This window comes from Thermobia domestica, chromosome 13 (genome assembly GCF_964235325.1).
Source record: "Thermobia domestica chromosome 13, izTheDome1.hap1.1, whole genome shotgun sequence".
NCBI lineage: Eukaryota > Metazoa > Arthropoda > Insecta > Zygentoma > Lepismatidae > Thermobia > Thermobia domestica.
This window is the reverse complement of record NC_137466.1, coordinates 112773290-112789284: the sequence shown is the minus strand read 5'-3', so window position 1 is coordinate 112789284 and position 15995 is coordinate 112773290. Positions and strand designations below refer to the sequence as shown.

At 36.1% G+C, this 15995-nt stretch overlaps 1 protein-coding gene across 17 annotated transcripts in view; it reads left to right on the top strand.

Moving 5' to 3' along the window:
• The window catches only part of chb (CLIP-associating protein), a 595254-nt gene that overhangs the window by 292997 nt on the left and 286262 nt on the right, over positions 1 to 15995 (top strand). For 4 of the 17 annotated variants that reach the window (XM_081736300.1, XM_081736298.1, XM_081736299.1 and 1 more), the window contains exon 1: positions 14904 to 15465. The exons of the other annotated variants lie outside the window; for them this stretch is intronic. In XM_081736300.1, coding sequence (XP_081592426.1) covers positions 15294 to 15465 — 172 coding nt within the window. In that variant the 5' untranslated portion in view covers positions 14904 to 15293. Of the gene's footprint in view, positions 1 to 14903; positions 15466 to 15995 lie in introns of those variants that run through there. 17 annotated transcript variants of the gene reach the window in all.

Genomic DNA, 15995 nt, shown 5'->3' with positions numbered 1-15995 from the left:
CAATTGTGCATAATTTCCAATTTTGTATTGTTAAAATATATATGATTACAATCTCCATTGCACGTAGGAAGACATTAACTGACAAGTTCAATATACTCATCAGAGACTGGAACAGGACGGCTATAGTATATGACCGAAAGTTCTAGGTGTTTTATTTTATTTTTTCACCATTATGAAGACAGTTCTTGTTCCAGAGTTTCTGGTGAGTACTTTGTATATATGATTAGTTTACTGCAGGCTTATGAAGAACTCTGGTTTCTCGCTTATTGTTCCTGGAAAAATTTCGAATTTGACCTGGAAAAATCAGGGAATTTCATTTCGCAAAATGCGTAGCAGCCCTGTGAACGCTCTACCACTGAGCCGGTACTTGCGCAAGAGTCTTGGTCTTGCAGATATGGTCTTGGTCTTGCATGCAAGACTTGCAAAAACTGCAAGACCAAGCCTCTTGCGCTCATCACTAAATTAGAGAGTTCTACTAAACATACAAACTGCGTTTCACTTTTCCAATAGTAGTAGGTGCTTTGCATGCAATGTTTGGTGTAGATCAGCATTGATTTCGTAGAAGGAAATATTACATCTTTGAAGTGATGATGAAACTACTGCGTGATTTGGTGTTTCGAAAACTATTTAAAATGCCATTTGCAGAGCTTTTGGATGATCAATGTGCCGAACACGTCTAGGGGCGGAGGATGCAGAGAGTCAATATTGGACGCATGTTCGCTCATGCAAAGTTCATGAAGGGTAAAAGCAAGGGGACTGGTCGTATTGATTGTTTTCTGAAAATTCAAAGATGATATTTTTTTCCAGTGTTCGAATGTATGATTATGCAATAGATTTTGTTGTTGTTGTAGTGTGCACCTTTTTAAGAATGTTACCTGGATTTACAAATGTAGATTCTGTGTAAATTTTAAAGTTGAACAGCGTTCTAGTTGCATATATGAGTTATGAGGATGACTTCTGTAGTACAAATTTAGGAGCGGAAAACCCTTCGTCATTAGAGGTAATACACAGAGGATAGTGAAGATGGTAAATGATCATTTTAGTAGGTCAGGGCATTTGTCAGCAGTACATAATGTTCCAAAGTGCGAACGAATGTCGTCCTTTTGTCTGTTAAAGAGGGGACTAATGTAATTAAACGAGCAAAATAATTGTAACAATATAAACGGCGTTATATTAAATGAAGCCACTGTCATTATGTTATTTTACTTCAGTGGTATTTGTATTTTTTATAATGTTCTAAATTCCCCCTGGATAAAGAAGTGGGAGGTGGATTATCACAAACAAACAAAACGAAATTTTATTGAAAAGGGCATTGGGAAACTCAAACTTTCCCTGAATTTCAAGGCTTGCGTTGCATGTGTTTTATGCCTATCATGAAAAGTGTAGGCTATTTGAAATTGCTTGTATTTCTTCTTTATTGTGGGATAAGTGTTATGCGTTTCATACATTATGGTCTGTACTTAATATGTTTATTTTCATTTAAGGTAATAATATGTCTGTTATTTGCATTGCCTAAATTATGTTTCCGGGTGGGGTTTTTCATACCGATTTACTTGTGACTGTTTAAAATATATTAGTTGTAATTATAAAGTTCTACTTAAAACCTCTTCCTTCTGTCAAAAATTCAATATTTAATATTAATTTCGAGCGATAATAGGAGTAAATAAAGTCTTGTGAATATTAAAAAGAAACCGGAATTCGAGATTTCAGTTGATTCATTTTCGTTTCGCCGTCCCAGGCTGAATGTGAAAGGCCATGCTATTCAATGTATCGAAACCAAATTTTTATCTTAGTTTTAATTAAGAATTCCATTGGGGGATGGGGAGGAAAGAAAAGGCCATATTTCAAATTTTCCTCCTAAATCGAAAACTAAGGGTAGTTTACTGGAGTTTCAAAATCAAAACTGCGAATTTCTTAAAAGCTGTTCTGTTACGTTTATATACTTCATGTCATTTCTGTTATTTGTAGAAGTTTCATAGTTATTAGCAATCCTATATTATTAGTACTTTTCTCAGAAGTAATCAGAAAGGGTCCACTGGTTTTGTTCCGACTATTTTCTTAAAAATGAATTTCTTAGTACATCATGAATAAATATTTCATCAACAACCCTAGAATATGGCATAATCAATTTCTTTAAGAAGAATCCTACAGATGTGGTTTATAGTGATTAAGTTTTCTTCGGACGAAGTTTTTGCCAGATGACATAATTTTGTTGATAAATGAATATTTCAATAATAACTTCACGATATATCATAATTTATGATTTAAGAAATGGAACTCAAAAATTTAATTCGGTGGCCCGTACTTTCATTTTCTTAAGTGGGGCCACGCTGGCTCAGTGGGAAAACACATACCTCTAATGCATGGGGTCCCTGGTTCGATCCTCAGCGAAGCAAGTTTGTGGAGGACAACATCGTGTCTGTGAATCTTTTCGTGTACTCCTGTTTCCTCCAACATTCTCATTCCACCAATTATTCCATCATAATTCACTTGCCTTAATCATCAGTTTCTCTTAGTCTAAAGTGCATAATCGTGGAACGGTAAACTGAAAGACATTTTCTTAAGTGTGTGTGTGTGTGTGTGTGTGTGTGTGTGTATTACCTTATAGAGTTCATAAATGACATATTGGAATTATTTTTACCACAACTGCTTATTCTCGTTTATTATATATATATATATATATATATATATATATATATATATAGCTACTTTGTTACGTATTTACATCGGTTTGTGAACGATTGTGAAACACCAAATATCTAATCGAATTTGAAAACCTACGAAATTTTATTTTCTGTTTCATTTTTTGTGAACATGTCATAAAATTCATGGGTAAAATAACCATCAATGTTGATATTTACAAACTACTACAAAACATTTTCTTTTTAATTTCCTTTCCTTTTATTTGTTTAAGCGGCATTTTGGTTTGTCGCAATATTCCGTATCCTTTGATTTTGAGAAACTGTTATAATTTTAGCTTATACGCATGATATTACGATATATTAAAATTTGTACTTATGTGTGTAATGAATAATCTTGACTTTTTCTCATACCAAGTTCACTTTCTCTGTGCTTTTCTTACGTTAGCGCCTGCTCTTAATTTTATTTGCGAAGAGCTGTTCAGTGAGTTTGCCTTTTAGCGAGTGTTTGATAAATGTTTTCCAAAGTCATGCAGGTATTTTATTTTTACACTTGTCCAAGTGTCTGAGGAATGTTGTTTTTTCCACAGTTTGTATTTTGTGTGCTGCATCAAGTAAAGTATTTTTAGTTGTCGGAGAGTATTTGTTATAAGGAACGTTGATATTTGATCTAAAAATATACCAATATACCAATTCATGCTATGAAGTAGCACATGTTAGGTATTCGAGTGATTTCGCTTCCTATTAGAAATGGAAAGCGGTTTTCAAAACCGTTCAAAATCGAAACCGCAAATGCAGTTTTCAAAACGGAAACCACAAAAGCTCTTTTCGAACGCAAAAGCCGCCCGAAACCGTTTTTGCGGTTTTATAAGCGAAACCATGTTTGTCCTTTTCAAAGCTGAAACAATGTTTGCTTTTTTAATTACACCTTCTAACAATTGTGAAAGCATCTATCAATCGAGACAGTTGTATTGATTTATGTGTGTGTTTTAACTTTTTTTTTTATTTGCTCCAAGACTATTATGGTAATATGTGCAGAACTGTGCGAAAGGGATAGTACGATGGTTGTACAACTCTCAGCTAAATTAGGGTTGCCATATTTTAAAATCAGAAAAGTGGGGAATTCTAAACCGTAAGTACTGATGTGAACTTGTGTGTTACAAATACTGACCTGAGATCCTTTGCACTTTTTTTTTTTTTTTTATAGTTATTTCTTTGATGACACTTCCAATGTACTTTTCGGCTGCAGGGAAGCAAACTGGACCCCACCTGATTTTCATATATTTTGTAAATTAGACCACGAGGAACACGAATCGGAAGGAATTTTGACATTCCGAATTTCGGAATTCGAGGTATTCGAACATAAAGTGACCACGGAAGCAAAAGGACCCCATTTGATTTTTATATATTTTGTAAACTAGACCAAAATGAGCAATAATGTGAAGGAATTTTGACATTCCGACTTCCCGAACTCTAGATACTAGAACTTATACAGTAGTTTTATATAGTATGTATAAAAGTAACGAAGAAAGTTCTGTCGGTTTTTGACCTATCACCTTAGAGCATCGATATGTTACCTAACACGAACCTGTAAGATAAAAGATAGTACCCATCAGTATCAACGACCTTGTGCCAACGTTCGGGATGGGCATGGATTCCTTCGCGGTAGAACTTGCTTTGCCGTGAAGCGAAGAAGATATGAAGTGCATTTTGCTCCTCAACTACGGAATTGAACTGGAGTCCTTTAAGGTGAGAGTCCAAGGAATGGAACGTGATAATCGGACGGTGCAATGTCCGGGGAGTATGGCGGATGCAATAGTGTTTCCCATTCAAGGCGTAGGATGGTGTCCCGGTTCATTCTAGCAATGCGTTGTCCCATAACGAGAGAACCCCTTAGCGACTGAGAAGTGCTGACTTTTGAGTTTTTCTGGAACACGGCTCAACTGCTGACAGTAGACAATTGCATTGATGTTCTGCTCTGACCAGCCGGTAGCAGTTCCCGATGCAGGATGTCGCGTGCAGTCCACCAAACACACAGAAGGACTTTCTGCTGCATTACCGGTTCATGGGATTTTAACCAATGATGATGACGCTGTGGAGCTTCGTACAGGACCCACTTCTTACCACATGTCAACATCCTGTCCAGAAATGGCTCCTTCCTCAAACGAGACAGCAAAGAAACAGCTGTCTGCTCGCGTTGCCTTCTGGCCCGGAGTCAAATCATGTGGGACCCATAGACCCAATTTGTAGTGCTTCCCAAGTTGATGGAGGTGCTGCCGAATGTTTTCTCCACTCACATTGAATATTAGCCCCAGTTCCTCACATGTCTGTCCATTGTTCGCCTCAATTGCTACCTGAAGATCTTCATTTTGTACATGTGTTGGTCTTCCGGCACGTGGTGCGTCTTTCGTGAGTGTTTTGTTACCGTCCTTAAATTTGCTAAACCACCCTTGCACTGTCTGCGTAATTACGACACCCTCACGAAAGACCTGATGTATCTTTCGTCCCGTTGCAGTGGCGTTTGACCCAAGTTTAAACTCGTACAGCATACGCTCTGTGGAGGCTCCATATTCACTCTGTCCTTACACACGTTCACGTTGTAACTGAACTGCTACAATCAGATAGAATGTTGGATATACCCACACCAACAACTGACCTTCGCCTTATCTCCATTCGCATTCAACTCACGGTGTGAGGGCCAATTGAACACAGACCTATACAAAAGTGACAGAACTTTCTTGGTTACCTTTATTTATCTCACAGGACATAATATGTTTCGTATAGAGGATATTGTGTTGTTCTTTTCATATAGATACATAACGTCTGTTTTAAACTTTGTTTTAATATCTCGAGTTCCAGAAGTCGGAATGACAAAACTCCTTCAGATTCGTGTTCCTCGTGATCTAGTTTATAAAATTTATAAAAATCAGGTGGTGTCGGTTTACATACGTGGACACTTCATGTTCGAATATCTCGAGTTCCGAAATTCGGAATGTCAAAATTCCTTCAGATTCGTTTCTCGTGATCTAATTTACAAAATATATAAAAATCAGGTGGGGTCCAGTTTGCTTCCCTGCAGCCTACTTTTCAAGCGAAACTGAGTTTTGCAGAGTGTACATTTTGCTTCAAACTGAGTTCTGCCCTGGCTAACAAACGCAAATTCGCTTCTATAAGAGTCTTTAAAGTTACACTTGAAATTGTCGTTTGGCATTCTTGTAGCTTATGAAGGCATGAATAATTCAAGTATGTTTGTCACATCTACACACGAATATTCATTCGTATAGAACCTCCAACACATTACATTAAAAACACATGAACTACACAAAGAAAACTATTGTGCATTAGAGCATTAAAGCATATCTCTTATTAGCAAATAGCCCTGCACACGCGCACTGCTCAGATAGCCCACAGCCTGAGCCTGAGCGCGAGTCCAAATTTAACTCAATCGCGATTGAGATTGTCAGAGGTGTAGCGGTTTACGTTGAATATAACAACCCTTTATCAACTAAGTCGTCTTAGATTTTCCTCCAATCTCAAAAAGCTTTTGCTTTTTCGTGCACTAAGCTAAATAGAAAATAAGGTATATCCCTATTTAAGATCATTACACATGCAACTCATGAAATTCAATTTGAAATCTCATCCACTTAGACTGAGATCTTTTATATTATTATTACTCTTTCCCCTTGTTTTTAAAAATTGTACTGACACTTTCTTTTGTTAACAAAAGCAGCACCACCTCCCTTTCTTTAAAAAAAAAAGAAAAGAAAAAAATGTAGATCGCAATACACAATTTTATTGTTGATTTGTTGCCACTCCGATAAATGTGAATGTTGTGGTTTTGCATGTGTTGGCTGGTTTTTTATCGCAAGTCCCAGACACCTGCAATAGTTTATACGTGAAGGAAACACTGATCATGTTTTATTCTGTATCTTTTCACTTCCCAATAACGATAGCCGTGCCTCTTTGTGAGAAATTGCAACTTATGTTTTTATTCTGCCAATTGTAAAAGTATACTCAACAAGAATTTCCCTACACTATAAGACATTTTAAGAAAAAATACCTTCTTTCCCCTCTGCAAATTTTGAGCATTTTTTCCCTACGCCGAAGGAAATTTCCCTCCATCTGGCAACTGTGAGCCGAAGTGTGGAAAAATTCTTTGCTGTTTTCTCGTCGTTACTTGATCTTAGTGCTGTCGAATTTTTGTGACATTTGCGGGTTTCGGTTTTTGAGAAACTTTTTTTCAAAAGCCGGTTTTCGGTTTTTTCAAAAACCGATTTCGACATCACTAATCTGAACCGCTGTAGTGTGTTCAATGCTTTCCCACTGAGAAGCTAACCCGGAAGCTTATGTGGAGGATCATGTAACCTGCTTTTCTTCATGGAAAGTGAACTGACAGCGCCAAAACAATTTCTGCAGCTTCGTCAGGATTATTTCTCTATCCCAGGCTTGTGATTCGTAAAAGTCCATGTAGATAAGTTTATAGTACTAATCAGAAAGTGTTTTTGTATATTATGGTAGATGTTTTCAAATTTACTTTATTAATATTAACTCTTGTATGGCCACACTCATTATTTTTACATAAATTATAAAATGGAGTACTTAAGAGATGTATATTTTGATTTATTCCATAAATGTATATTTTGATTTATTCTTAAAACATTCATGAATCAAAATATAACTATAAACATTTATTATCTATTAAAAATATACGTCAACATAACATTAGTGCCGAAAGCGAGGTGGAAATTTCGTAGTGCACTGAAGAAATATAGTGAAGTTTAAATACCCTCTTAGTTTGTACGCAGTAAACAATGAACTTAACAAATATTTAAGCGAAAGCGCAAAGATTTTGAATGAATACTAACAATGACAAATAAATTATAAGATATTGGGTAATTCAGTTGCCTGTATGAAGGTTCAAAGATTAGTTTCTAAAATATACACTTTTCGTTGTTTTATCCCCTTGCCCTTATGCAACCAAATGTGCAGTAGAGAAGAGTTAGTTGCATAAACGTCCAGGAATGTTTCTATGACAACCTGAGATTTACACCCTATGATTAGCGAAAATATACCTAAAATACCCCATTTTTTAAAATTTATTTTTTATTTTTTGAAATAATTGTGAAATGCGTATGTAGGAATTTTAGAAACATGACATCTTAGAATTAGGTAAGTACTATGAAATAATGGGAAGAGTATTATTTCTAGCGGGGAAACTCTTCATTATCTTTTTGTGACGTCGCGGGATCGCAACGTATATTTCTGCAGTAACATCATCTCAGAAAATAATGTTCTATTTCATAGTATTTTGTAAGGCACGTGTTGTGGATGTTATCTCAAAACTATTTGTACAGAACAGAAAACTTAAGACCTTTTTAACGCTTACTTCTCACCAGAGGAAGTTTTTTTTTTTTTTTTTTTCCTCGTGGTATGCTATGTGTACTTCCAGTAGTTCTAAGATAAACTTAACTGCTAAATGTTTACAAATGGCACTTGCTATAGGTTGGGAGGGAAAAAAAACACAAGAACATAACTGTTTTACTTGAAGCAGTAGGAGAGAACTAAGAAGCAGACGGTCACTGAAACAGCTGGAAGGGTGAAAGTAGAGTTCTCGATGTGGGAAAGTGAGTTTTTTTTGTTGTATATCTGGAGCGTTGCATGAGTTGGTTCCGCACATGGATTTTTCCTGTGTGACTGACTGAGGGTGAGGACTCTGGGGAAAGGAGCTTAGAAGACAGGTACTGACAGCGTTGCCTTAACGTAGGGTTCTTGACGTGGTGACGTCTGTGATAACTGTAGTACAGTAATGTAACTACGATTTCCACTTCGAGGGGATACTGCACACAGAATTGTATTCTTTATATATGCGTTCTAACAGCTATTTTAATAGTCGAATTTAAATATTTCAAGAAGCATCTCTGCATATTCAGAGCTCAGGCACAGCATTACTTATTGATTGATGTGCGTTTATGCTGTAAATTCAGGCACTAACATTGTAAAGAACTATGGAGATTTTATTAGGAAAAGAGACTAATCTTCAATTTAATTGGTATAATTTTAATATTTCGATTGCATTTTCAGCCTGTCATTCATTTCGTAGTATGCCCAACCATCGCTGCATTAGTACTTATTTTCAATTGCATTGAAATAGATCTCCTCACTCAATCGTAAAGCTAAAGATTCGATCCTGGAACGCAAGAATTCCCCCATTGCTAAATGGTTAGCGTATGTTCTTTTGGCGTGGGAGACCCGGGTTCGATTACCGACTTGAGTTTGTGGTTCGGATCCCACATTCAGCTGTAGGTCCCGTGCTGCTGAAAGGGACGCTAAACTGAAAACCAAAGCAAATCTAGGATCGCAGTTCTAATATTTTCTCCGCAGAATTCTCTTTTGCTAGTAATCTTCAGCCTGTTCACTGTGTAATGGAGATCAGAGTTTGAATCCAATGAGAATTTGCAGGTCAGATTCTACGTTAAATCTTCATACATCGGAGCAGATCAATACGTATAATTAATTATTTTCAATATTTGAATTTGCAGAATATGATAAAATATTGTGATCCTTGATAAATGAAATTAACGTTGATTGAAAAGAAAGTGTTTTACATAATTTCTTTATTAAAATTGTTTTCAATCATTACTTCAGGTACCATTATTTTATTCAGGATTTTTTTTTTTAAGCCACTACTAATCCTACGTTATCAAGTCAACAGACGATACCGATATTCTTGTAACATATCTTTTTCCCCTCTCTTTTAGTTCATATTCCATTAATTTTATCTTTAAATTACTTTTATGGGTATTTGAATCAAGTACAGAGACAGAATTCCGTGTTTCAACTGATTTTTTTTTATAAAACATGATTTTTTTCAGTGCTTTACCACATTTACTGAGACCAGAAACGCCCGCAGAATTTTTCGGATAGCTGGGGGAGGGGACAAAAGACGGGACTGGTTTCAGATTCACCTGTATTATGAATTAAATCCTATTGTTAACATATGCGCGTGACTGTGTTAGGCAAAGTTAATAATGAAGGCGTTACACACTGGCTTGTGTTAATGCATCTTGTTGGAATATGTGTACATTTGTTTACTTTTTACAACTTTCCTTCAGATATAGACATTTTGTCAGCAACCTAGGATACTCCTACTATTGTCGTGGTTCCCCTTTTCTCACCCAAGCGTGCTAATAACTTCAAAATGTTTCGAGAATTCTTATTTAAAACCTAGTTTGTTATTGTGTATATTTTTTTTTTGGGGGGGGGTATGTCCTTGATGGTGTTACCATCTAAGTAAGCCATGAATTACCTTCATGCCAACTTTGGTACAAATCTCATAGTTTCTCAGAAAAACAGTTTGGAGACGGATGTTAGGGTGCAAGACTATGGTGGGGCTCTTTTAGATTCACTAAAAATTAGTATCATCATATACTGCAAAAAATAAATAAGTGTTTTGACACTTTTCAGAAACTACTTTTGAACAGTGTTTTAACATATCAAAAAATGTGATGGTTGTATTAATGAGCAAAAATATTTCTAAAATTCATACTAAGAGTGGTTAATAAGAATTGCCTTAAGAGTGTCCAAAATGTATCTAAACTGTTGATGTGTCTAATGAGCATACGTTGAGAAATTAGTTTTGAACAGTTAGGACACTTAACACATTACCATTTCTCTTTAAACAACACCGGATGACACTTGTTCACCCTTGTTAGTCATTTTTGGACACCTGACAAGACATGCAAATGAGTTTTTTGTTGTTGGAGGAGGAGAAGGAGGAGAAGGACACATAACGTTTACATAATACAATTCCCATCTAAAAATTAATAAAAATGGCGAGACTTGGGATCGAATCACGGACCTCACGCACAACAAGTGCGTGTTTTAGCGCTAAGCCACCATGGCTCATGAAAGCATCGACAGTAAATGTAACTGTGTAGTCCTTTCATTGCAGCACTTCATCCTTAATGTTGTTAGTAATAAGGATACCTAGTTAAGTATTTTATTCATTAGTATTTTAATATACTGTACGAGTTACATTCAGCAGAAAGTGATAGCACAAAGGCATGATGGAGACACACTGTATTCTCACAACAAAATATGTACTTATTTTCGTCAGGGTTTTCTGTTTGGCTCACTGTCAGGTGTAGGCGGTTTGTCTATGTGCTCAGGCACGTTATCCTTAAAGGGGCTCGTGCTCAGAGGCTTGTACTAGCTCAGGCTCGCTATCTACAAGAAAACTCATGATAGCCCGATGTCCCACCAACTTATCACACTAGACTAGCGGTCGTCTAGCGAGAGCTCGAGCTCGCTATCAATGGGGATCACACTCAATCGTACTCGCGCGCTTTATCTGACTTGCGTTTGCTCGGACTTCTGGTGTGCTATCGACTTATTTAGCAATTATTCTCAAAGTGCTCGCGCACTTATTTACTGAGCTTGATAGCCGGACTCGCGAGTTCGGATACATCTGCAAAGTACGTTACCAACTATATATGATCTGATCGTTAGACCAAAAATAAAGTTACCATATAACTATGCTTTCCAACTATGTCCCAAATATATCTAATCATGTCTGCAAAACTGCAACATAACTTTGTTCGCTAAGTACTCAACAACAAGAAGTGTTCTAAACATATCTTACTGGAACCAAGTTTCGGGGAGCTCATGTGGTTCGGATTCCACGTTAATCAGTAGGTTCCGTCTCATATAGCCTCGTTGCTGAAAGGGACGTTAAACTCAAAATCAACTCAACTGAAACCAAGTTTCGAGATTTGCAGTTACTAGGTAACAACAGAATACTTTTTAAATACTGTTTTTTGTAGCTTCTGTCTCTTTTCCATCGAGCTTAAAATGAAACAAAATTATTTCAACGTTCTACAATTATATCTTGTAAAGAAAGTAAACTGATAGCAAATGTATTAAACATTGAGTGGATTTAAAATCTTATTATTGTGTGAAAGGACAGTCTTGAAACTTCATAATTTTGTTTAAAAAAGTGAGTTTCATCTATGTATACAGTTCAGCTGCTAATGCTAAACTAAAATAATCGTGCGAATGTAAACTGAAGAGAGAAAAATTTTGTAATTCGTTTTTATGAAAAAATTGGTGTTATTAAGTGAGAGTTCGATCAGTTGCATAAGGATAAAGGTTTTTAAACACTAGTAGCTTGTGTTGTTAACTCATTAGATCTGCAGTGTGCTCGTGAAAAGCAACAGTAAATTTGTGTAGAGCTACAAAAGCACAATATGTTACCACTACTTCTGCACACGTCCTCGGCATACTTATTCACTGAATGTCACCTGTTGTGATATGAGTACGTGACACGGACTAAGGTAAAACTCAAATCAGCTTTTAAAAAGGAGTACGTGGTTAGCTTGTATGTAGGTGTGCATTACACATGCAGATTATAGGGACAGTAATTAGATGATCATTTGAAGTTCTTGCTTTAAAAATATCTATAATTTGAAGAAAACATGACGGTTTTTTAAATCGTGATTATAGATTTGTAAAGCACTTTCTGCCTACCAGAGCATGTAAATCTGCAGAAGCTCATTTCAGAGAGAGAGAGAAAATGTGGCAACTTCGACAATTTGTAAGAAATTTTAACATAAGCTTTGAGGAACTTCTTTCATTCAAAATATATATATATATATATATATATATATATATATATATATATATATATATATATATATATATATATATATATATATATATATATATATATATATATATATATATATATTTAGTGTATCTTTGTGAGACTACCGATTCAAGATAGTATTTTACTATTTAAATTGTTGTATGTTTTTCGCCAATATTTCGAGGCAAGGGCTTGACCTGCTATTATACGGTATAAGAAACGTTAAAGCTGAATAATAATATAGAGGCTGGGACAGTTCTGGAGAAATCATGATCAGAGTGATGTTCTGAGCACGATTCTGATGTAGTGAGTTCATTATTTGGAAGTCTATAGTACATATATTCTGGAATACCAAGTGTGTCATAATTTTGGTCAGATTGGTGCGAATGAAGTGTTCGCCCCTGATGCGTCACTTCCAAAGGCCAAACTACAATTCCTGGTTAATCAACATAGTCGCCGTATGCAACCACTCATTTTTTGTTATCGCTCACCAACGTGGTGAAAGAGGTCTGAGGTTTGCGATTCGAAGAAATCCTCAAACGCACGTTGCACTTCCCAATCCCAAGTAATGACCAAGATGCCGGAAGAGTGGTTATCAGCGGGTGAGACATCAGGGGAATACGGGGATGAGAAAGGGTTCCATACATCAACTCGTACCATGAGCGCACGAAGAGGAGGGCAGGGTGTGGCCCGGGCCCTCTGTCTCACGAAAGTGTATACGTAATATAGCAAAAAGCGTATATTAAATACCAGACGTAATATAGCAACCATGGAGTTGAGCCGCTCCCTAGAAAATTTTCTTCTGGCGCCCCTTGACTCATAGAAAGTCTCACCGTCCTTTGTATGACATATGGATGAGCATTGTCATCCAACAAGCGGACGTGTCTGCTGACCATTGTTGGATTCTTGAGTAAGAAATCCGTATGTATTTCGTTGAGTTCGACACTGTAATGATCTACAGTGATAGTTTCTCATATTCACAAATGCAGTGTTTCGTCATTCATTCATTCTCATTTAATCTGTCAAAGGTAATTTCTTCTATATTAATTTATGAAAAAATGAACCAGGTACGAAATATGATTAGCATTCAATTTAAATAAAAGACCCTCGTTAGTCCGTAGGGAACAAGTTTTCAAAATAATATGCTTGGAAAAACGTGATAACAGTCTTTTACAAGCGAATTCTTGAGCTGTGGGGACTCTTGACTCGACCGCCCCGAACTCTGACACTTTGTTAATGACACATATTGGAAACATCACGTTTCGTCACCTATCACCATATTTTTCACGTTATAGTTTTGATTTTGCCAAATTTGTTGCAGAATTTGCTTTACACACTGCTCCTTCTTTGTTTCCGATATGGTGACCTAGTATTGTGTTACTATAACATGTATAATACTGTAACGTTGTAAAGAGGATTCATTCTCGAAATTCAGATTTGCCTGGAAGAGAGCATGCGTCAGGGTAATTGTTATATATATATATATATATATATATATATATATATATATATATATATATATATATATATATATATATATATATAATATGTGTGTGTGTGATGCAAATGGACGTACACTACGGCACCAATAGGTACACACTGTTTATCCATAAAGTGATATGAAGAGATAAATAGAGATAAATTGTTAAATTACTTCTTTCGATAGCATATTTAATGTATGGTCCTACACATAAACTGTCGTCTAGTTAAAAACAACTATAGCAAATATTGTTCTTTTGGCAGCTTTCTTACAAGCATATACATGAGAATGAGTTAATTACGGATAAAAGTCAGGAACCGGTATATTGACAGTCAGTCAGATGTTTTTCTTTTATGTTGAAACATACAGTGTATAACAAAAAAGAGCATTTTTTTTGTGTCTAGTTTGAATATGGAATATATTTAGTTCTCATTAATGGCTACAGTATCAAAATTTAAATCCTTTCTAATCAAAGAATGTTTATTATTACTATTGTTCATTAAGAAATGTGTTAAATAAATTTTATGATGCCGTGTCATCTGCGAGAAAATCATCTTGAAAATTTTTTGTTGTTACGTTACTTTGAAAAGTAAATAATATTCACGTGAAGCAGTGGAGATAGCAAAATTTTGTTATATTTACCTTTGAAACATTGTGGATATGTCTAGGCTTTACGGATGAAATTACGAGTGAACACTAGAAAAGTTCCCGTGGTTACTTAAACCCTCATTGATTCACTTCTTAAACAATTAATTAGAAGGCTGGTTGATTTTTTATATATGCAGAAATATGGGGAGAAATTTTAAAAAGAAAAAAAGCTTAAAACAGTTCATTTTTTTCAACAAATGACAGAGAAGCGAAATTTATTTCACTAGAAGTCAAATATAATCAATTCCTTGTCAACATGTGTCAATGTTTAAATTGACATAAATCGAGAAGTTGTGATACGTCTTGTATAATGCTTTTCATTTCTTGTTCACTAGAGAGGCTTTTGCAAAATGCGCGTGCGACGAAAGGAAATTTTCTGTCTCCCCCACCTTGCCTGAATCCTGCGAGTCTCGCGATGAAATTGTAGGTTGGGGAAGGGCCGAGTGAGTCACGTGACTAGCCGGCTGTAGTTCGCCGCGCGTGCTGCATCTTTTAGTGTGGCACCGGCGGTTATGCTGGAGATACCAGTTACGGCAGGGCGCTTCACTTACGGAAGCACAGATGAATCTCAAAAGTAATACACAACTTCCTATAAATTTATTTGTGAGGGTTTTCAGAAAATTAAGTGCATAGGTCCCCTCCCCTTGACAAACGAGGTGGGGAGGGGAAGCTATTAAAACAAAAGAGGGTTAATGAGTTTGCCAACAATTTCCATCCAAGGTCAGTGTTCAATTACTATTTTTAATAAAAATATAATTTAATGAAGATACATGTGTTTCGTGATGTGCAGGCTTTGTTATCTCAATTTTACCTGTGAAGAATTAAAAAAGTACAAGTGTTTTGTGACATTTACTATTGTGGTGTGTTGAAAAGTAACAATTCGATGCCGTCCTCAGAACCAAATAGTAGGGTTCGAACCCCTGATCCCGAGTGGGATGTAGACTCAGAGTGGATTCTTCTCTTTGATAACTTGTTGAAGCATCCTGGAGGAAGGACACGTGGTTGTCAGTGCGATGTACATGGAGGGGGGCGTGGCAGAAGCCCAGGAGCTGCAGGTAGGTCATGTTCATCCAGCAGAATATGACTTTGTTCTTCCTTTCTGTTTCCACTTATTATTTCTAAATGTGCGAGAAAATGTACGGTAAACCTACGACGGTTTCAGAGAACCGAATCTGGATTTAGAATAAAGCATCTTTTACTATTCCATTTTTTCAAAATGCTTGTTTATAGTTTGTTTATTTAAATAGTTGTTTGTATGCTAATTTTCACGAAAAAGGATCTTAATCCTACAGAAGTGTTCGTCCATTCCACTTTTTATCTAGATGATTTCTGAAGGCTGTAAGAGAGTGGCAAGGGCGTGCTTCGTTGGTATTTGTGGTTCCCGGCTTCGAGCCCTGGTGAGAGAGCACAAAAGTTTATTTTCATAATAATTAACTTTCATTAATCATCCGCCGCCTTTAACCTAAAGAGCATAACCGTGGGTCGTTGAACTGAAGGAAATAATTTATTTTCAGGCCGTAAGTTAAATTACCCAGATTGATCAGCATAAGTGCTATTAAAAACTATGTATAAAAATTCCAATTCA